At 57.5% G+C, this 22,424-nt stretch overlaps 1 protein-coding gene across 1 annotated transcript in view; it reads left to right on the top strand.

The window, feature by feature from the left end:
* The first annotated feature begins 5,979 nt into the window (after positions 1-5,979).
* PCDH1 (protocadherin 1) overlaps positions 5,980-22,424 on the top strand; it is a 48,164-nt gene continuing 31,719 nt past the window's right edge. The window contains exons 1-2 of the mRNA XM_014955796.1: positions 5,980-6,823; positions 8,443-10,635. Coding sequence (XP_014811282.1) covers positions 6,026-6,823; positions 8,443-10,635 — 2,991 coding nt within the window. The 5' untranslated portion in view covers positions 5,980-6,025. The remainder of the gene's footprint in view (positions 6,824-8,442; positions 10,636-22,424) is intronic.

Genomic DNA, 22,424 nt, shown 5'->3' with positions numbered 1-22,424 from the left:
GTGGGCGGCGTGGGGTGGCGGTGGGTGCGCGGCTGCGTGGGGGGGAGGGTGTTTTTATTGTTCCCCGTCGGGGGGTGGCTGTGGGTGGGTGTCCTGTCCCCCCCATCCAGCCCTGGGTGTGTGCGCGGCTCGGGGTGCGCTGGTGCGTGGGAGCGGGAGAAGTTGCGGGTGTTGTGGGAGCCGGGGCGAGCGCTGGGGTGGCCGGAGCAGGGCTGTGTGTGTTTGTGCGTGTGTGTGTGTATGTATGTGCGTGAGACGAGCGGGAAGAAGGGGTCTGGCAGGTGTAACACCCCTGCGTGTCCGTGGCGGGGGTGTCCCTGCGTGTGCCGCTGGGCTGTGGGTGACGGGAACGGCGTGCGTGCCGAGGAGCGGGGTGCGTGTGTGTGCGGGGAGCGTGGGTGTGTGTTGGTGTGTGTGTTACAGAGGGGGGTGTGTGTGCGTGTGGCAGCGAGGGGGGTGCGTGCCGGTGCTTTAGAAAACCCCCGTTTCCCTGCCTGGACGCGAGTGTGAAGCCGGTGCCGGGGGAGCGGCTCCCGTGTGTTTTCCGCGGGTGGCTGCGGGGGTGCGTGTATGTGTGTGTGTGTGTGTGTGTGTGTGTGTGCGTGAGCGGTGTGTGTGTGCGGGGAGGCGGAAAGCGCCCCGTTCTTTCCCCCGGGGCTCGCCGGGGAGCTCCGGTGGCCGGAGCCGGCGGTGCCGGTTGCTGCGGGAGGCTCAGCCCGGGCAGCCCCGCCGGGGGCCGGGGAGCGGAGCCCGGCCTCCATCCTCCCTCCCAGCGGCTCTGCCCGGCACCCTGCGAGGTAGGGGGTCCCCTATTCCCCTTCCCCAAGGCTCCCCCAGCTCCTCCGGGCAGCGGTGGTGAAGGAGAGCCGCTGTCACTGCTGCTGGCTCCCTGCGGCCCTGGATGGATGTTTCAGGCCCGCAACATTTTTACCTTCCTCCAGGCCGGGATGGCGAGCGGGATGGTGGCAGGGGGAGGACAGGATCTCAGAGGGGCTGAGGGGGACCCCCGGGGTGGGAGGATGGGGGGCTGCTGCCCTGGGGAGGCTCTGACAGGTCTCTGCCTCGCTGGCTGCTGGAGTTGGAAAGGATGTGGGGAAGGAGGCAGGAGGAGGGAGGGCCCCAGGCTTCTCCCTCTTTTCATCACAGTGCGGCTCCTAAGGGATGATTTTGGGGTAAGGCTGTTCACAAGCGAGGGGGGTTCCTCCTCGCGGGGTGCTCTGGCTCGGGGGGTTTGGGCCCTGCCTGCAAAAACGCCGAGCAGCCGCAGTGGCAGCCAGAGCCGGAGGAAACCGTGGGACACACCACAGAATGCCCAGGATTCAGCCCCATCCGTGCCTTTGATGGGGGACTGAACATCGGTGGCCAGTTTTGGGACGATATGGTCCTTGGTCTCGCGCGGAGCGGAGCCGTGATTAGCATTTGCTGCTTTGCTGAGATGTTGCTCCAGCTCTGAGCGTCAGAGCAGAGCTCGGGAGAGGGGGGTGTAGAGGATGGGGGGGTGGGAGAGGGATTAGCACTTGTATGCTGAGTGCAGGGTTTGGATAGACTTGTAAGCATGGCTCCGAGCCACGCAATCAGCCGTTGGGAGCAATAAGAGGGTGGACTTTGGTGCCCATTCCCGGGGCGGTGCTGCCTTCTGTGGAACAGGGCCAAGGGGCTGTGGGAATCACAGGGAGCAAAAGCTTGTTCGAGCAGTTGCTTGAATTCTCAGCGCTTTATAACCTCTCTCATTAGGGTGTTGTGTGGTGGTTTGTTGTTTTTTTGGTTTTTTTTGTTGTTTTTTTTTTTTAGGGGGGGGGCTGAATTCTGTAGGATTTTGCATGCCACTGTCCTCCGAGAGCTTCCCAGTCATGCATTAAGCAGCGTGACTAACGCCTCTCTCATGTGGTTCAGTCTCTCTCACACTCTCCCCGTAGGGAGAATTGTGTGTGCGGAGGAATAGTTGTTTTGGGAGGGGTTTTTATTTTTAAGTAACTCTGCGCTCTGCCAGCAGGTCGGAAAAAGGTGCCTGGCACTGGAGAAGAAAGTGTGGGATGGCCCTTAGATCCCATGGGAAAATAGCCCCATGCCTTGGACTGGCCCCTGGGAAGCCTCTGTCTCCTGCTTTTCCCTGGTGGTGGAGGCTTCCGCCTCCTCCTCCTCCTCCTCCTCCTCCTCCTCCTCCTTCTCCTCCTCTTCACGCCCAGCTCTGGGCTCTCACGTCTGCGCTGTGTCATTCGCACCCCGAGGCACCAAACAGGATTCCTTACCTGGGTGAACCCTGGGCCCCTCGCACCCGCTGGCAATCCCTTGTGGGGTGATGGTCCCACTCAGCTTCTCAACCCCTCTCTTCCTCCAGCATCCCTCCTTTGGGAGTTTCCTTCACCTGCGGGAGTGGGGCTTGGGTTCAGGCTGCTTTACTGGAGGAGAAATCATGGGTGCTGGCCACCCTTGGGTGACTCCCTTCCTCCTTCTGGCGTTTCCAGCTCCCTGCTGGCTCAGGGCCACGTGAGGCATCACGCCAACGTTGGGACTTTCACCTTTACCTGCAATCTTCCACCTCACGTCAAGGCTTAGTCAGGACAGCACTACGTCATCGGCCGTCATGGCCCAGCCTAGTGCAAACAGGCTTGTGCAAACACACCGGTGGCGGGCACGGGTGCCTCTCCCAGATGGGCCATCCTCTGGAAACACCTTCCCAGGTCTTCCCCTTCTCCCTGTCCTTGCCGTTTGGCCATTTCCAAAGGGATCGGATCACCAGGGAGCAGGGTGGTGAAGCTCAGTGCAGGTTCAGGCACGCTGTGAAAGCAGGTGGATGTGTGGGAAGGGTCCGGTGTGAGCGCACACGCGTGCTGTGGGCAGGCACACGCGTGTCCCAGCACACGCAAGTACCCCCCGCAAGGGGTGACATCACACACATGTACAGACGGTGGTGACAAGGTGTCCTGGTTTGAGGTAAAATAGTGCCCACGCAGGCACACGCGTGTCTGGGTGCACACACAAGTGCGCTCAGGGCAGGAAGGCAAAGCCGTGCCCCTGGTGCAGGCACGGGTGTGCTCCTCGCAGTGCATGTACACATGTCGCATGACTGCGTGCCTTGCTAGGACACATATGTGCACATATGTGGTTCTTCCTACAGACATACAGTCGTGTTCTGGGCAGACACACAGGCGGATACACAGACACACGCGTGTGCGTGTTCACGCGTTGCTGGGTTTCGCCTGTATTGATGCAGAGATGCGCTGTGATTCTGCTCAGCCTCCTCCATCCTCAGCCCTGTGCAGTGATGGAGGAAGGAGGAAGCCTTGTTTTCCTCTTCCCTTCCTCCTGAGGACATACATCTCAGAGGTATCTTCCCACAGCACCGCTCTGGACAGTTATGCATGTCCTCGGCAAGGTGGAAATCCCTCTTCTCCGTGTGAAGGATGCTTGCAGGGCAAGGGAGCAGAGTCAAGCCAGGCTTCAGGACCATAGTTCCATCTCCAGAAACAGAGATGTATTTTCACCTGCGGAGGGAGAGCTTCTCTCTCCGTGCCGCCGATGAGGCACTCGTCTGTGGGAAAGCGGGAGGGGTGGTGGCACTGGCAGCTGCTGGCTTGTGGGAAGTGCCAAGGATGGACAGTTCAGGATGCTCCACTTGTTGAGGACCTGTACAGTGCCAGGGGAACCAGGAATTGGGCACTTGCTGTGTGGCAGCGTGGATGGTGGAGGAGTGCTCACCTCCAGTATGGAGAGAGGGAGCGATGGGAGTGATGAGAGAAGGTTGTTGCTGCTGCAGGGCCATGGCAGATGCTTCTGCATGTTGATTTTAGGGCATCCAGCCACTGGGCTTCCAGGGTGCGCATGAGTTGGGCTGCTCCCCTTCATGCTCATGGCTCAGCAGAAGCTGCGTGGGTGCTCTTGGATGCTGGAGGAGGAAGGTGTGTTCCCAGAACGGAAGGTGGGCAATGGGAAAGCTGGTGGCCAAGCACAGCACCAGGCAGGGGCTTGGTGACAGGGCGCAGAAGGGGACAGTCTCTACGGGGCTGGGGATGCACCTCTGCGGTGTGTGCACGCTGGGAGGAGGTTTCCAGTGACTGGGTGCCTGCGGTGCAGGGTGTGCAGTGTGTGTCTCTGCAATGCAGGGGGGCAGTACCCTCTGTCACTGCCTCTGCAGCGGGTGGGGTGGACACTGGCGGGCACCCAGTGCGTGCGTGCAGTGTCCCAGCCCAGAGTGGGAGGGAATGGGAAGGAACAGCGTGTCTGCAGCGAGGGAAGGGAGCAGTGTTTGCTGGCGCAGGGTGTGGGGTTGCCTAGTGACTGCGCGGCAGAGGGGAGATGCTGTGCCTCCCATTGCAGCGTGCAGGGGCTGTGCAGTGCCGCGAAGGCAGGGGGTCTGCCTGCTGGGGTACGTCTGCACTGCTGGGTGGGGTGGGCAGCGAGTCTGAGTCCCTCTAATACAGGGGTGGGCAGTGCCCCCTTGTCCTGCGAGGGGCACAGGTGGATGGCAGTGCCCTGCGTGCAGTGCAGGACAGAGGATGCTCAGGGTCCTGCATCCTTACAGTGCAGGATGAAGGATGCTCAGGGTCCTGCATCCTTACAGTGCAGGACGGAGGATGCTCAGGGTCCTGCATCCCTGCAGTGCCTTGTGTGCAGTGCAGGACAGAGGATGCTCAGGGTCCTGCATCCCTGCAGTGCCCTGTGTGCAGTGCAGGATGGAGGATGCTCAGGGTCCTACATTCCTGCAGTGCCCCGTGTGCAGTGCAGGATTGAGGATGAAGATGCCCGGGGCTCCTGCATCCCTGCAGTGCTGGGTGGGTGGTGCCTTCACATCTGGCAGTGTGAGAGTGGCAGTGCTGCCCTGTCAGCACTGCAGGGAGGGCAGTGCTGCTCTGTCCCTGCTGTGGCAGTGCCCTGCATCCCTGCAGTGATGGACGGGAGGTAGCTCTGTGTCCGCAGTGCAGGATGGAGGATGCTCAGGGTCCTACATTCCTGCAGTGCCCCGCGTGCAGTGCAGGATTGAGGATGAAGATGCCCGGGGCTCCTGCATCCCTGCAGTGCTGGGTGGGTGGTGCCTTCACATCTGGCAGTGTGAGAGTGGCAGTGCTGCCCTGTCAGCACTGCAGGGAGGGCAGTGCTGCTCTGTCCCTGCTGTGGCAGTGCCCTGCATCCCTGCAGTGCCTGGTGGGTGGCATCCCTGCAGTGCTGGATGGGTGGCAGCTCTGCATCCCTGCAGTGCCCCATGTCCCTGCAGTGATGGATGGATGGAATTCCTGCATCCCTGCAGTGGTTTGTGTCCCTGCAGTGCCTGGTGGGTGGCAGCTCTGCAACCCTGCTGTGCCCCATGTCCCTGCCGTGCCCCATGTCCCTGCTGTGCCCCATGTCCCTGCCGTGCCCCATGTCCCTGCAGTGCTGGATGGGTGGCAGCCCCGCATCCCCGCAGAGCAGGCAGAGCCCCTGCCCTCCTTTTGGTGCTCCTGTTTCTGCAGGGCTGGCAGACGCATGCAGTGCCTCTGTGTCCCCGCCGTGCGTGGCAGGCAGTGCCCCCGTAGTGCGTGGCACACAATGCTCCTGTGTTTCCCTGGTGAGAAGCTGTCTCTGAGCCTGGCCGGCTCCCATCGGGTTGCTGGCAGCGGGCTGCATGCAGTCCACCCTGCTAGTGTGCCTCCTTGGGTCTAATTACAGTTTGCGTGGTGACGAAGAGGGTGGACAGTGGCAGGAGTGGCTTCCTGCAAGTGACAGGAAGCCAGGGCTGAGGTTTCAATGACTGGGTTGCTCACTCGAGCAGGGCGTTGCAGGAACTTTTACAAGTCGGGACCGGTCTTCCCGGGCAGTCGCTTGTGGAGGCTGCCAGGAGACCAAGGCTGGGGCCAGCTCTGCCGGGCGAGCCCTTAAAGTGCCTTCCTTTTGGGGGGCTGCTTTGGGACCACGTGAAGTCCCGTGTGGCAGAGGGGATGCACTGAAAGGGATGCACCGGGGAAGAGGGATGGGGCGGAGTGGTCCCAGGGGCCCGGAGCTGCCTAACCTCCGGTGTCTGTGTCTCCTTCCAGCTCCCCTGCAGCGCAGGATGAAACCGCTGGCATCCTGCCTGGGCCTGTGGCTCCTCTTCCAGCTCCCTGCCCTGGTCTCCGGGACACGTGTGGTCTACAAAGTGCAGGAGGAACAACCCCCCAACACCCTCATAGGGAGCCTGGCCTCTGACTACGGCTTCCCAGACGTAGGACATCTCTACAAGCTGGAAGTGGGGGCCCCGTACCTACGTGTGGATGGCAAGACTGGGGACATTTACACCACAGAGACCTCCATCGACCGGGAGAGCTTGCGTGACTGTCAGCACCTCCTGCCCGGAGAGCCCTGCTACCTGGAGTTCGAAGTGTCCATCACTGACCTGATCTTGAACAGCAGCCCGCGTCTGCTGGAAGGACAGATAGAGGTGCTCGATATCAATGACAACACCCCCAACTTTGCCTCACCCGTTCTCACCTTGTCCATCCCTGAAAACACCAATATCGGGACGCTCTTCCCCATACCCCTGGCTATGGACCGGGACTCGGGTCCCAACGGTGTTGCCTCCTATGAGCTGACGGCTGGTCCTGAGGCCCAGGAGCTCTTTGGGCTGCAGGTGGCGGAGGACCAGGACGAGAAGCAGCCGCAGCTGATTGTCATGGGGAACCTGGACCGGGAGCAGTGGGACTCCTACGACCTGACCATCAAGGTGCAGGATGGAGGCAACCCGCCGCGGGCGAGCAGCGCCCTGCTTCGCATCACCATCCTGGACATGAATGACAACGCACCCAAGTTTGAGAAGGCCCTGTATGAGGCAGAGCTCTCTGAAAACAGCCCCATGGGACACTCTGTCCTCCAGGTGAGTGCGAGGGCTTCTTTCCTGCCTGACTGCAGCAGGGACAGCTCGGGCACCATTTATATGGCCACCTGCTGCCACAGCTTTTAAGGGATGGAGAGAGCCTAGAAGGGTTGCAAGCCATAGGAGCCCACAGTGTCACCCAGGGCCAGTGGGCAGGCAGGTCCCTGGGGTGTCACATCTGCTAAAACGAGGTTGGAGAGGACAGGCAGGGAGGTGCAGCCGGAGCAGGGGCTGCAGGACGTGATGGAGGGGCAGCGGCAGTGCTGGCGGGTGTGCGGGGGCAAGGCTCCGGGTTGTTGGGAGGGTTACAGGGAGGGCTGGGACCCGAGGTCCATGGGGAGCCTGGCTTCATGCCAGGCCAGTTTCAAAGCCACCCGCAGACAAGACACAGACCCTTTCATAAGTTGCATTCCCTTGGCCACTCCATGGAAACTCCGGCTCTTGCAGGAGATGGGGACCAGGCAGCATCCCTGCCACCCATCCCAGCGGGGGGCTGCCCGTGACTTCGGGGGTGCTCTGCTGTCTGCAGGGTCCAGTGGCTCTGCCCCATCTCAGGCAGTGGCACAAACTGGCCCAGGGTGCCCGAGGGGATGCATCTCAGTGGATTTGGCTTGGAGGGGGCATTGAGATGATAGTAGCCGACATCTGTTTATCTGCAGCTGCCATCTTAATAAGCGGAGCGCGGCCAGCTCTCATCTGCTGGCTAATTCTGATGTGAATTTTTTAAGAATTCATTTTTCACTGTTAAGAGAATGGAAGTTGGAAGCAGATAAGGGAGCCGCGCGGCCGGGAGGAGAATGGGCTGAGACGCTGCCGCTGCTGCCATTGCTCAGCTTTTATCTTTCAGGGGGAAAATGACTTCCGCCTTTTTTTGTGAGTGGAGGTAAAAGGTGGAATTTACATTTAACAACTTTCGTTCTCCATCCAAATCTGCTGAGCAAGATAACGGCGGAGCAGCAAATGGTGCAGAGAAGAGGCAGCTCGGAGAGCCGATTAGGGAGGCAAATGTTAGACAAACCTCATCTTCTTTAGAAAGCAAATAATAGGCGTAGAGGCAGGTTTATGCGAATGCAGAGCTCCTGACGAGCGGGCAGGGATGGCTGATGCCGTGCAGAGTTTAGGCAGCCTCAGTCCCCACTTGGCTGCATCCCTGAACGCTGGAATGGAGCTGCTGCGGCTCTGCACATCCTCCCTTCCCTCCTCCTCATCCTCACCTTGGCCAGGCAGCTGCTCGAGCCCCAATTTGGGGAGGGTTTTTGCGGAGCTGGTGCAGGCAGAGCCGTTCCTCCACGCTGCTGCCTGGATTGTGGCGGCAAGGGTTGGCAAGGCTTCCCGGAGGATTCCCTGCGTGCTGCAGCTGGCCAGGAGGGGAGCACGGCTGACCGGCCCAGCCGGTTTCACTGGAAGAGCAAGGAGAAGCCTCCCTGCCGGAGGGCTGCTCCCAGCTGCTCTGCCGGTCCCAGGCTCTTTGCCCCATAGTCCTTGGCCCCAGAAGAGGAAATCCTGGTTTTTCCCCCCGAGCCGACCCCAGAGGAGGCTGCGGCAGGCAGCGCGGCAGTTTGCAGAGGGGCTCACACCGCCTTGCCCTTCTGCTCACCGTTTCTCCCTCCATCCCACAGGTGAAAGCCAATGACTCGGACCAAGGTGCCAACGCCGAAATCGACTACTCCTTCCATCAAGCCTCGGACATGGTGCGCCGGCTGCTGCGCCTGGACCGCACCACCGGGCTCATCACCGTGCAGGGGCCCATCGACCGTGAGGACGTCAACACCCTCAAGTTCTCCGTCATGGCCAAGGACAAGGGGGCTAACCCCAAGAGCGCCCGCACCCAGGTGGTGGTCACCATCAAGGACATGAATGACAACGCACCCTCCATAGAGATACGGGGCATTGGGCTTGTCACCCACCAGGATGGCATGGCAAACATCTCGGAGGACGTGCCAGTAGAGACAGCAGTAGCTCTGGTGCAGGTGTCCGACCGAGATGAGGGTGAAAATGCCGTGGTGACCTGTGTGGTGGCTGGCGATGTCCCATTCCAGCTGCGGCAAGCTAGTGAAACAGGGAGTGACAGCAAGAAGAAATACTTCCTACAGACCACCACGCCACTGGACTACGAGTCGGTGAAGGAGTACACCATTGAGATTGTGGCAGTGGACTCGGGGAACCCACCTCTCTCCAGCACCAACTCTTTGAAGGTGCAGGTGATGGACGTGAATGACAACGCGCCCGTCTTCAGCCAGAGTTTCACTGAGGTGGCCTTCCCTGAGAACAACGAGCCTGATGACCTGGTGATGGAGGTGAGTGCCACCGATGCTGACAGTGGCTCAAACGCCAAGCTGGTTTACTCCCTGGTGACAGACCCCTCTTCCAAGGGCTCCTTCACCATTGACCCCGACTCTGGGGAGATCCGGGTGAAGGCAGTGCTGGACCGAGAGCAACGGGAGCGCTATGAGTTCTTGGTGGTGGCGGCAGACAAGGGCAGCCCCAGCCTCAAGGGCACAGCATCTGTGGCCATCAACGTCATGGACAGGAATGACAACGACCCCAAGTTCATGTTGAGCGGCTACAACTTCTCAGTGATGGAGAACATGCCGCCCCTCAGCCCTGTGGGCATGGTGACGGTGATCGATGCTGACAAAGGAGAAAATGCCCGCATCCAGCTCTCGGTGGAGCAAGACAACGGAGATTTTGTCATCCAGAATGGCACTGGCACCATCCTCTCCAGCATCTCTTTTGACCGGGAGCAGCAGAGCACGTACACTTTCCGACTCAAGGCGGTGGATGGTGGGGATCCTCCCAGGTCTGCCTACGTGGGGGTGACCATCAACGTCTTAGATGAGAATGATAATGCCCCCTTCATCACTTCACCCTCCAATGCCACCTACAAACACATCCTGCCCCACACCAGCCCTGGCCAGCAGGTGAGCAAGGTCAAGGCGGAGGACATTGACTCTGGCGTCAACGCAGAGCTGACCTACAGCATCACAGGAGGCAACCCCTTTGAGCTCTTCCAGATCTCCCCTCACAGTGGAGACATCACCTTGGAGAAGGAGATCCTGCGCAAGCACCATGGCCTGCACCGCTTGGTAGTGCGCGTCAATGACAAAGGCAAGCCCTCACGGCATGGCACAGCACTGGTGCACTTCTACGTCAACGAGACGTTGGCCAACCGCACGCTGCTGGACACACTGGTGGGGCACAGCCTGGACACACCGCTTGACATAGACATCGCTGGAGACCCTGAATACGAGCGCAGCAAGCAGCGAAGCAACATCCTCTTTGGAGTCATTGCTGGCATCGTGGCCGTCACTCTGGTCATTGTGCTGGTTGTCCTGGTGCGCTACTGCCGGCAGCGGGAGGCCAAAAGCGGCTACCAGGCAGGCAAGAAGGAGACCAAGGACCTGTATGCGCCCAAGCAGGCCAGCAAGAGCAGTAAGAGCAAGAGCAAGGTGAAGAAGAGCAAGTCCCCAAAGCCACCCAAGCCCACGGAGGATGAGGAGGAGACAGGGCTGCAGAAATCGCTCAAGTTCAACCTCATGAACGACTCTGTCAGTGACAGCCCCCGCATCCACCTGCCCCTCAACTACCCACCGGGCAGCCCAGACCTGGGTCGCCACTACCGCTCCAACTCGCCGCTGCCCTCCATCCAGCTGCAGCCTCAGTCGCCCTCTGCCTCCAAGAAGCACCAAGTGGTGCAGGACCTGCCGGCCACCAACACCTTTGTTGGCACCGGGGACAACAACTCGACAGGCTCCGAGCAGTACTCGGACTACAGCTACCGCACCAATCCCCAGAAATACACCAACAAGCAGGTAGGAGAGCTCATCCTGAGGCCGGCAGCGGCTCCCCCCCTGCACCGGGGAGCCATCTGGACAGAGGTGTGGGAGTGAGCGTGGACTGGCCCCCAGCCCCGCATGCGTGGCCCTGGGGGGGGCTGGCAGAGGACTACCCCGGAGCTGAGCCACGAAGCCTGGTCGTGGGGCGGGGAGGGAGGGAATGGGGGTGGTGGCAGGGGTTGTGGTGGGGAAGGCCAAAGACTGTCGGAGCCCTTGTCAGAGCGCCCGGGGCTGGGTCCTGGGGGCACTGCCTGGGTGAGGGTGAGGCGAAGGGCGCTGCGTGCATGTGCCTCTGCATGTGGATCTCTGGGGAGGGAATCCCACCCGCGCGGGTCCCCTTTGGGGACTGGCTCTAATAACACAGAGGAGGGCAACGTCCACCCTCCCACCCATCCCTCCGCTTGGGCTGACTGGTGGGGAGGAGAGACCCGTCCTGCTCCTGCCACAGCTCTGGGTCCCCAGCCCTGCCCCTGTCTGGGGAGCAGCAGGGAAGGCCCTAGCCTTGCTGTTGCCAGCCCGGCTCTGCTAGTGCGGCTGAACCTTTCGCCGTCCCTGCGCAAAGCTGCCCAAAAAGGGAGTTTTGCACCCGCTGTGGCTGCCCGGGCAGGCGGGGCTGGGTGGAGGAGCAAAGCTCTGCCTTTTTCCCAGGCTTAGGCTTGGGCTTCCCCCAGGCTTGGGCCCACTGCCATAGCCAGCGCGGTGAGAAACCGGGCTTCCCTTAGCATGAGCATGGGGGCCCGGAGCTACGGCTCTGCGGGAGCCGTGCTGCAGCCGCAGAGGAGGAGGAGGAGGAGAGCGGATCCGGGTGGCCAGGGCGCTTCCTCTGGGTGGCACGGGGCTGGCCGTGTCTCGTGCTGGGGGCTGGAGGAACGGGGCACTGGGGTCTCTGCTGCGTGCTGCGGTCGGGTCACTGCTCTTGGTCTAACCAGGGTTTTCTGCTGCGTGCGGGGCAGGGCAGAGGTAGGTCTTGGCTGCGGACCGGGAAGGGCTGCTCGCTGGTGTGCACTGGAGCTTGGAGCTCTCCCAGGAGGTCATGGGATGAGCCCAGAGCTTGCAGAACCCTCTTTCCTCAGGCTGTCTGGCCAGTTACCTTGCACCACATTTCTGCTTTGGCGCCTGTCCGGTCTATCCTTAAATGGCTAGGGAGGGAGAGGGGAGACGAGTGACTTTGCCTTCTTCCTGGGGCCCCGTGGTTGAGGACCACCCACTCCCCCACCGTGCTGTACCCTCTGTGCTCTGTGGAGACCCCTGCTCCCTTCTTTGTACCCCGGTAAGCGGCAGGCTGGGCTCCTGCCGTGGGGCTCAGCTCAGCTGCCCTGTTGGATTTGACTTCAATAAAGTTTTCTATTTTTGACCAGTTGTGCCTTATTTTCCCTGTTGCCCCCTGAAGAAGCTCTTGCTCCCAGCAATTTCCCAGGCATATTTTCCATGTCCCCAGCCACCAGAGCACCCAGGCCCCGCAGCGCCCAGAAGTGATGCTCACGTGGGTTAGCCATCTCCACAAGTCCTCCACCGTGCCCCAGCGTGACTAGTCCAGAGGCCTCATCGTATCCATCCCCTCCTTCCCAGATTGACATCTCCCATCTCCAGAGGGCCTAGGAGATGGCTTTCTGCAGGTCATGGTTCACAGCACATGCATGTACATACACACACAGGTACATGTGTGTCACGAAGCAACCATCTCACCTTCCTTCCATCCCAATACCCCTATGCATTGTTTCTCCTGGTTCATCCCCATGCCCTTCTGAGTCCCACCAACGTCCCAAAGACAAGTGCGTGGAGGAGCAGGTCCCAGCCACGCGGTGCCTGGCTAGCATGACCCAAATCCTGCCGGCGAGGGCTGGAAGACGCCTGCCTCTCGCCCGCCGCAGTGCTGGAATGAGGACGCACATGGTTGCAGATGGAGCCTCGGTGCGTCAGCAGCGCCAGGGGGGAAAGCACCCAAAGCAAAGGTGCTCCCCCCAACCCCGGGATGCGATGGGCACCCTTGCAGCACAGGAGAGGTCCTCCCAGGCATGCTCACAGGCGGCAGTGGGGCTGTGGGAGGGCGATGGAGACAGGCGGCCACGCGACCCATAAATCTGGCTCTGCCCCTCCTGGCGGGCAGGCTGGGGGCAATGCTGCTGCTGTGGGGCTTGCTCAGGCTCTTATCTCCAGTGGACTGGAGAGAGGATGGATCCTGGTAGGCAGGAGCAGCACAACAACTCTTCCGCAGGCTCTGGATGGGGCCATCCTACATCGCCCTCCCTCCAGCCAAGCATCACATCTCTGGGACCCCCTTCCCATCCACCCCTTCTTCTTTCTCATGTTTTTTTCTTTCAAACTGGGGCAGACATCCCTGTGCCTGTCACACCAGCTTCACCTCTTCCCCAGGGACTCCAACCGGCCACACCAGGCTGCTGGAGAGAGAGGAGCCCTGGCGCTGGGAGAGATTAGATCATCCGGGGAAACCAGTGGTTCTGGCTTCGGTGGTTTCATCCCTGTGCCAGCCTTGGCTCTCACAGCCTCCTAGTTTGTTTTGCTAACAGCATAAGGTTTTATCTTGAACCGTCCAGGAAGTGTCTGGGCCTCCTAGGCAGGCAGGGCTGGGACCTGCGGGGAGATGCGATGGCTGCAGAGGAGGAAAGGAGACACCAGCAACCACCTAAATAACTAGTCCCTGCAGGGCTGGGCAGGGCAGTCTGGGGGCTTGGCTCAGTCTCCCTATCTGCTTCCCTTTGGGAACTTTCTGGGAGAAGTTTCCCTTCTTTTCTTGTCCTCGGCAGCTCTTTGATGAACCTGGGGCAAGAACACCACCTCTCAGATGCTGGCGTAGGGAGCGTCTCTCTCTTTTTTCTTTTACCCGTCTCCCAGGCTCCATCCTTTGGGGCTTTTTTATACCAGGGCTGGGGGGGGCGGGCAGAAATTCTAGATCTTTTCCTGGCTACATAAACCCAAGACTGCCCCAGGTCCTTACAGCCCCCTACCATCTGAGAAGCTGGCTGGAGTGATGTTAACTTCAGCGAGCTACTGCGAGCTCAGCAGAGGTGCCCGCATCTGCCTGCAGGCTTGGGAGCACGGCGCAGTATTAATTACTCTCTGTGGGGGGGTGGGGGGGAGGGAGGAGGGAAGGAGTAATATTGTAACCGTAATGGACAGAATTAAATTGTCTTGTTTTAGAATTTAGCTTAGAGTCTCCATAAATTGCAGGTTTAGGTGTTGACAGATGTCTGGGAAAGTCTCCTACTGTCCTGGGTCAGTGGATTTTTCCTCAAGGTCGTTCACGTGGAATGAGCTGATAAACGGATCCAGAAACGAGCTGCAGATGGAGCTGAGGGTTCATGGGGGACCTGCCCTGTTTTTCCCCAGTTTCAGAAAGGCACTGTGCTGGAAGCAGTTCCCAGGCACTGCAAATCAGATCCTGCTCCCGGGATCGACTGTGCTTGGTTGGGAGGTGGCTCTGGGGTGCAGAGAGTGAATGCGTGAGCGCGGCAGCGAGGTCTGGGGGGCTGAGCCCCAGCTGTGCTGGGAAGGGTGACCAGGCTCTGCAAAACAACTGGCAATGCCCAGTGGCTTGTGAGCACCAATGGGGCACTGATGGGAGCTGGGGAGCACAAGAAGGGGTGAGGAGTGGGGTGTACTCCATGCCGGCTTGTGGGGAGCTGGTGAGGATGCTGAGAACCCCAGGAGTGAGGCCCGATTGGTGCGGTGGCTCCTGGTAGGTCTGTATGGGGGGGGAATTGGGTTTATGGTGGGGATAGCTGCCCTGTGGGGCATTTGGGACCTCAGAAACGATGAGCTTCAGCCAGGGGAGATGAACAACCCCGTGGTACAGTCTGTGCAGCCAGGGATGGCGTGGGTGTGCGCAGGCTGTGCTGCAGGGGGAGGTGGCAGCGGGGTGTGCTCAGCCCACGCTCCGTGCGTGGGAGGTGGCAGCGGGGTGGTCACAGCCTGCGCTCCACAGAGGGGTGGCATGGGGGTCTCTGTGGCAGGGGGACATGTGCAGGCTGTGCGGCAGGGGTTGGTGATGCAGGCGGGGGGATGCAGCCTGTGTCTCCTCTGGGAGGAGGTGGCACAGAGAAGGGTACAACCCTTGTCCCCCGAGAAGGTGGCAGAGGAGTGTGCGCTGCGGGGGGAGGCATGGGGGGGCTACGCAGCCAGTGCCACAGTAAAAGGAGGTACAGTGTTATGTGCAAGCCGTGCTGTGAGGAGTTCCGCAGCCAGTACCACAGTAAAAGGGGGCACAGTGTTACGTGCAAGCTGTGCTGTGAGGATTGGTGACTGTGGGGTGTACACAGCCTGTACATGATGGGAGGTGATGGTGGGGTGTTCATAGCGTGCAGCCTTGGGCGGGTGATGACTCCTCTGTAAGCAGCGTGTCTGCAAGGAGGCAGTGGTGCTTATTTCCCTAACCCATCACGGGGAGCGTTGGGTCTCTCCTGCCTGACAGTCCCCAGCCCCACCAGCGCTTGGGACCTCATCCTTTTCTCCCTTGAAGGCTTGCTCAACCTGTACTACCTGCCTCGGGCTCCTGGGTGGCTCTCATCTCTGGCCATTTCCCCTCTTGCCACTCTACTGAGCCAGATGTAGCTTACTCTTCCCTGCCCTCCTCTTCTTCTTGCTTCTCTGACCCCCAGGTTTCCCCCTGCCTGATGCCCTTGGAGCCAGCATTGGTCTGTGATGAACACAGGCTTCCCTATCTTGGTTCTGGGGGACTTCTCCTTGATTTTCCTCCCACTCTTCCCTCTTTTCTTTCACGATTCTATCTGCTTCTCTTCATCCCTCTCTCCTGATCTCTTCCCTGCTCTGCTCGGGCTTTGACCTCCCCCTTCCTTGTTGCTTTCCCCTCCCCATCAGTCTCTCCTGACGGGCTGTCTGCTGGCCCGGCTACAGAGGGATGCTGAGCCCTCCGTGGCGCAGGGCTGAGTCCCTGGCTGGCTCCGACAGCCGAGCTGTGCATCCCCTGCGCGATGAAAGCGCTGGCTGTGTGGGCAGCCGCCCGGTCCAAGCCGTGCTGATTGATATTCCCAGCACTGCTCTGCCCGCTCGGCCGGGCTCTCAGCTGCAGTGCTGTTCCCTGTGCTCAGACCAGCGGGGGCCAGCCCTGCAGCCTGCTTCAACAGTCACCCAAATCCTGGGGCAAAACCCACCCCTGTGACGGGGACTGTCCCCGGGGACTTTATGGCCCCCCCTTGCCCAGAGAGGAGAATCACAGAATCACAGAATGGCAGGGGTGGGAAGGGACCTCTGGAGATCATCTAGGCCAAACCCCTGCCAAAGCAGGGTCACCCAGAGCAGGTTGCACAGGAACATGTCCAGGTGGGTTTGAATGGCTCCAGAGAAGGAGATTCCATACCCTCTCTTGGCAGCCTCTTCCAGGGCTCTGCCACCCTCAAAGGAAAGAAGTTTTTCCTCATGTTGAGATGGAATTTTCCATGCCCCAGTTTGTGCCCATTGCCCCTTGTCATGTCCGCAGGCACCACTGAGAAGAGCCTGGTCCCATCCTCTTGCCACCTGCCCTTTAGCGATTGCTCAACATCGATGAGATCCCTTCTCGTTCTTCTATTCTCCAGGCTAAACAACCCCAGGTTTCTCAGCCTTTCCTCAGCAGAGAGATGCTCCAGTCCCTTGATCATCTTCATAGCCTCCACTGGATTCTTTCCAGTAGTTTGCTGAACTTCTTGAACTGGGGGGTCCAGAACTGGACACAGTTGAGCCATAGATGAAGGTTTGCTGAACTTCTTGAACTGGGGGGCCCAGAACCGGACACAGTTGAGCCATAGATGAAGGGGGTGGAGGGTGGGGTGCCCCCAGGTGAGGACAGAGATGGGATGTTCTGGGACGGGGTGGAGAGGAGGCTGGGGTAATGAGAGGGTACATGATGTAGGGCAGGATGGGGTGGGGTGTTGCGGGGGAGAGCGAGGGCTAAAGGATGCATGGAGTGAAGGAGCTCAGAGCAGCTCTGTCCCTGGGAACTATGTCAACTCAAGGTGGAGAGGGTGTGGGGCAGCAGTGAAGAGGTGGATGCTGTGTGCTTGTGTCCCTGGAGCTGGGGTCCACCCGGGACTCCCGGTGTCAATCATGTCCAAGGGCCATGCAGCTGGGCATGGGCTGACTCAAGCCGGGGCTGTGCCAAGGTGGGTTGCAAAGAGCAGGAGCTCTTCATGGGGTCTTGGGCTCTCAGCCTCTGTGGTACCCTGCCCAATCTCTCTTTTGATGGCATGTTCTTTTGAAAGATGCCTGTGGAGCCGAGCCCTGTGCCAAGCCCAAAACACCTTCCTCCCCCTCCGCCCTCCATCCCCACACAAACCTGTCTTGTGAGAGCACCTGCCCATGAAAACCCGGGCACAGCCCATGTCCATGGGAGAGCTGTGCTCCTACGTACTGCCCCGTAAGATGCAGTTACTCAACCCAAGCTCTGCTCTTGGGAGAAACCAAGATGGTCAATGGAGATTACTCCAAAGGGGACTCTTCCCACAGTCCCCTGCTCCTTCGGTGCCCCAGGAAGCCCACAGTCTGCTCGGCTAAGGCAGAAAAGGATTGAACATTGGTGAGGAGGAGCCTGGCTGCAGGGTCACAGGCCACCTTGGTTCCCCTCTTCTTGTCACTTCTAACACTAGCTGCCGCATCCATCACTCCAACCTGGATGAAGCTTAGTCTTGGTTTCACCTCTGGGAGCCAGGGTGACCTGTGACTTAGATCCACTCAGCCCCCGCCGAGTAGGTCCCTTGTTGACCTTGTTTTCTCTCTGTCTTTCTGAACTTTTCTGCAGGTCTCAGTCTGCACCTTTGAGGACCTGCTTTCCATATCCCACCAGTAATATAGGTTTCTTTTCCTAGTGGGGTTCCCGATTCAACCCTGTGGTAGAGAGCACAAGAGGAAAAGGAGATCAGACAAAGAAAACAACTTGCTAAGATCCCTTAAAAACGGCTCCTAGTTGTTTTGCATCCATGTCTTCCCATGGTGTAAGCTGTTTACTGCCTCACTCCTTCAGATGCTCACAGGAAAGAGTGGGTGGGAGAGTAGGTTTGTGACCTGCAAGGAGGGCAGGAGAAAGCTCATACATTGTGTCATCATTTACAGCCATTTTGGCATTCACAGCCATGCCCTGTGGATCCTACCCAAAGATCCCTAAAGAGGCCTCTGCCCCAGGAGGTAAACATCCCTCTGAGCACCTCTTCACTTGCAAAATACCCCTCTCCTGATCTATTATCTAAACAGGGCATGGCTGGGCAGCCGCTGATCTTGGCAAGTTTCATCAAAGCTGTCTTTAGAGCCATCATTTGGGGAGGGCAGCAAATCACCACCTCTCCTTTGGAACTGCTCCTACTCCTTAGCAAAGCTGTGGGAGCAGAGTGCCCTGATTCAGCTCCTCCGAGACTTCTCTAAAGGCCTGAGCAACCTGAAAGCCTGGAGCTATTTAGCTCCCACGTGGCCTGGTTTTCACATGCTCCAAACTCCCCAATGCTCTTGAGCAGCTGCAAAGCCACTGCCAGGGAGGCTCTGACAGATATCCCATCCCTGCTGTGGGGGGAACTTCTTGTCTGAGCTCCGGACTGAGATCGTGCTCTAAATGTCTTGCTAATGTGATGTCTGATGTTCCTCTTACACTAATCTGTTAATCTTTCTGCTTCTTCATCAAAAGCACTCAAGCCCAGTAGAAAGAAAAATCAGTCTTTCAGATGTTTGAAGAGCCCTTCGTTATTATTCAGGCTGGCCAAGACCTTTTAGGGTGTTGTGATTCAAGGCCCTGGGAGTGCCTGGAGGAGCTTGGGCTGTTTTTTTCCAAGGATTTCAAGTAGATCATAGTTTATTAAGGGCTATCATGATGTCTGTTGCCCAGAGAAGAGAGCTGAGAAACCTTCTTTAATTTAGGAAATTTTCCTTGAGCCACGATCTGCAATGTCTGGCCCGAGGACTTGATATTTCCCCCAGGATTTTAGGACAGGGTAAAAGCCAGCTGTCCTCAGCTCATCTGCACCAGGGGTCCTGTGCTGGCATGAGTGGTGATGCCAGACCAGTGCAGGCAAGATAAGTGGCCTTAACAAGCCTTACAATATTACTTGTCTTACCTGTTTGATCTCTCCAAATGAAGGCTTGTCTTACCCAGTATCATCATTCATCATTAGGCGCAGGTTGGTTGCAGACCACTAAAGCGAGGGCTCTGCTGATGGCTACACCTTATTGGTGTGGAATAGACACAATTCCTTCACTGAGCAGGAAAAGCTTTTGCCCTTTGCCTATAGACATAGAGGTGGTTAGAAAACAGGGTTGCCATCAGAGGAAAATTTTCAATTTGAAAAGAAATCAGCAAGAATTGACTTTTTTTTTTTTTTTTCTATTTTGGCTCAAGTCAATCAACGCATATAGAAGTATAAATATAGATATTTTTCCTAATAATTTCTAAAGGCACGATTCTGACTGACCTTTTTGAATGTAACTTCATAATTAATACTTGGCTTGAATTCTGAAGTGAAAGCTACCTTTGCAAGAGCATCATTTTTTTTCATTTCTGCGCGTCAGCAAAGATATCCCCCCTGCCCCATCTTTGAAACAAGAGACTCACTTGAAAAATGATCTGATTCCAACAAATTGACATCTTTTTCCATTCCAAGTCTTCCTTGAAGCATTCCTGGTTATCTACTTTTTAGAGTCCCGAGTCTACGGCTTGGAAGCCCCTGCTCTCCCCAGAGCTTTCAATACTGTCTGTCAGCTCCACTGGGGGCAACTGGGAGCCAGATTAGCTCATTATTTTCCCAGCATTATTTTCCCAGTCCGCAGCTGTTGGATTCCTCGAGGGCTTTATTCAAGTGTTACTCCCAGTCCTAGAACCTTTTTCTCCCCGGGATCTTCAGATGGTTTTAACGTGATTATGAGACCTCCTTCTGTGTCCTGAGCAATTTCCGCTCTGTACCAACTATCTACAAAATGGCTCTATTATCAGCTTGAAGGTGATAGACATTTCAGGACACCACGGTCAGTCCAATTTAGACATTATTCCATAAAGATTATGACCCCTTTAGATTTTATGATTCACCCTTCAGATGATTTATTTCCATATTTTCCTTTCCAGTCTTCATTTCAACCAAAGAAAAGCCAAATTGCACATCCTTGAAGGGCTCAGAACTCTGATAGGCTGAGAGGTTAGGCAATCTCTGTCCCGAGGCTGTCTAAATGGGTTTCTAATTGCGTTAGATCTTGCTATGAGTTAGATAAATTCGATCTGACCAGGCAGGTTGGCACCGGGCTTTGGCGGCTTCTTTGAGCATCATGCAAATTTCAGGAGGCTTCAGGGCACCTATGTGGAGTCAGCCCACATTTTACCCAGATTTATTCATTAAATAGCGCCTTGGGATGCGATGTCCATTTTAGGATGGCTTTTCTGCTATCATTATTTCTGCAGGACTCGTAGCACCTCTCTTCTGACTGCAAGGTCAGCACTTGCTAATTGTCAGTAATGGAAGCCATGCGAACAGCCACTTAGGAGAGAGGCTCTTCAGACAATGCCAGGGTTTGGGTGGTGTGATTCACACTGGTCCCTGTGTGTCTTTCCTCCAGTTGTGGATTCCTTCTGGTAGCTTCATTTGTCAACAGTGAAAGAGCTAAAAGGTTGCTGGGGACAACCCTCACTTTGGACACTAGGATGGGGATGGACACAGGGCTTTTTGGGCAGACCACAGCTGTCAAACAAGACCTCATGACCATCAGATGGACCAGAATTGTCAGCCCTGTTGCTAATGTGCTTTGTGCAACCACAGCAGTTGTGATGTAGGTGACCCCAGCAAATTGTCAGACTGATAGATCAGAAAACTGGGCCTTGAAATTGTCAGTGCTCATTTGAGACACCATGTTCAAATTTGGGGAGGCCTGAAAGGTTTTTTTTTGAATGCAGGAGGGGTATTACCGGTGTGCATAGACCACACCTTTGCCTAGAGTTGGGTCCATCTATCTCCCTCCCTTGTTTGTGCTGGTTGGAGCTCCAGACAGGCAGTTGTCATGCCCAGTTGCTCCATCCCTCCCTTGTCCAAAGCAGACAGAGCCACGGGGATCCGTTCCCTTGCCCTGCAGCAGCTTTTTCCTCATTTTCTTCATGTTGTGCTAAAAGGGAACAAGCCAGTCCTGCCAGGGAACTGAAGCTCTGGCATGATTTGTTCCACTGTACGAAGTGATAGTGAGCTTTTGTGCTTCTGAAAATCTGGACCTGGAGGTGCTGTGGCAGGCCAGGGAGGAACCTCTGGGACAGACAGGATCCCCAGACTGTGAAAGGGGCCAGAAGGGCAGAGGAGGGAGAAGCAGAGGAGCAGGGCGTTACCATAGGTCCAGAAGGCTGACACCAAGCCAGAGTAGCATTTACTTTTGCCGCTTGTATTCAAACTCTCTCCCTCTCTTATCGTGCTGCTCTGTCTGGTGCCACGTGGCATTTCAAACTCTTCACATCAGGTGCAGGTACGGCAGCCCCAGCCGTGAGGGTGGGTGCAGGACAAATGGGGGATGCTCTTGAGGGGTCTCTTCTCCGAAAGTCAGTGCAACGGCTGGTCAGTGTACTACTGGGGTAGCACAGGAAAGGATGGGAAGAGCTATCTGCTCTGACTCCCTCCTCACCCTAAAACACCAGCAGAAGTACATGCTGTTGCTCAGACGAGCTGTAAAATGGTCGACTGCCTGTGGCCTGAGCTGAGCTTGTGTCCTGTTTCCTAGAGCCAGAGTGTTGCCCTGGATGGTTCTTGGTGATTCAGGTCCAGCTTTCCTCGAGGCTTGCCCTGGTTTCCACAGGCACAATATTCCCCTCAGCCTCCTGCTCCGAAGCCCACGCTGTGTTGCGCTGGAGCCCTGCTCCTCTCCAGACATGACACTAGCAAATAAAATAATTCTCACACGTAGCAAAGCCTCCATACATGAAAAGGTGGATCTGTGTAGCTTGCGGCATGGTCCCTGGGCTTATCTTTTTTTCTTTTTTTTTCCCCCAGTAACCGGGGATGCTGCATAGCTACAGGTTGGTTTGTAAAAGAGAGGGGGTTCATGAATTAATCTGAAGTTGACTAACTCATGTGCTACAATGGCTCCCTTGTCACTTATTTTTATATTCTGGGCATTGGGTCTGACATTGCCTTTCGCTTTCAGCCCTGTGAGTTGCTGCATTGTGGCGGCTGTTGGGGAAGCAAGCTCCTTTGGCAGCTGGCTGAAAGGCCGTTGAGGCTCCTGGCATGTGGGGAGGCGCAGGAGCGATTGGAGGCTGCCAGATGAGCCCATTAGCCGCAGTTCCTGCTTTCGAATCAGCAGCGAGGTAGTTAACAATTTTGATATTTCCCCTTCAGCATTAATCAGCAGCTCATGGGGGAGCAGGGCAGCTCACCTCCATGGGGGCTGTTGCACCACACCATTTGTGTCGGCAAGGAAAGAGTGCCCGGGACAGATTTTCAGGTTTCCTTTGTGAACAGAGCTATTTCTGGTCCGTCAGATGGGACCTCATCTCCTGCCTCTTGGTCCATGCTGCCTGTGCAGGGGGTGATGCCGTGCGTTTGGGGGGAGCTGGTGCGACATCCCGCAACCCTGTTCCCTCGTAGCACGGCTCTCATTTTGGCTGAGTTCGTTTTCCCTGGGTTTAGCAAGGAGAAATATTTTGGTGCAGGTCCTGGTGAGAACTGGAGGTGTGTGCCATGAAAGAAAGAGGCAGGAGGGAGTGGGGCTGAGGAGGAAGGGGGTCTCCTTAGTCCCCTCAACGGTGGGGGCCCTCAAGGTAGAGGGCATCAGGACAGAGAAGCCCCTTGGCAGGGACCGGTGTTGGG

The sequence above is a fragment of the Calidris pugnax genome, unplaced genomic scaffold (genome assembly GCF_001431845.1).
Source record: "Calidris pugnax isolate Ruff unplaced genomic scaffold, ASM143184v1 scaffold228, whole genome shotgun sequence".
Classification (NCBI taxonomy): Eukaryota; Metazoa; Chordata; class Aves; order Charadriiformes; family Scolopacidae; genus Calidris; species Calidris pugnax.
The sequence above is the reverse complement of the archived record's forward strand: the minus strand, read 5'-3'. Positions and strand labels throughout refer to the sequence as shown.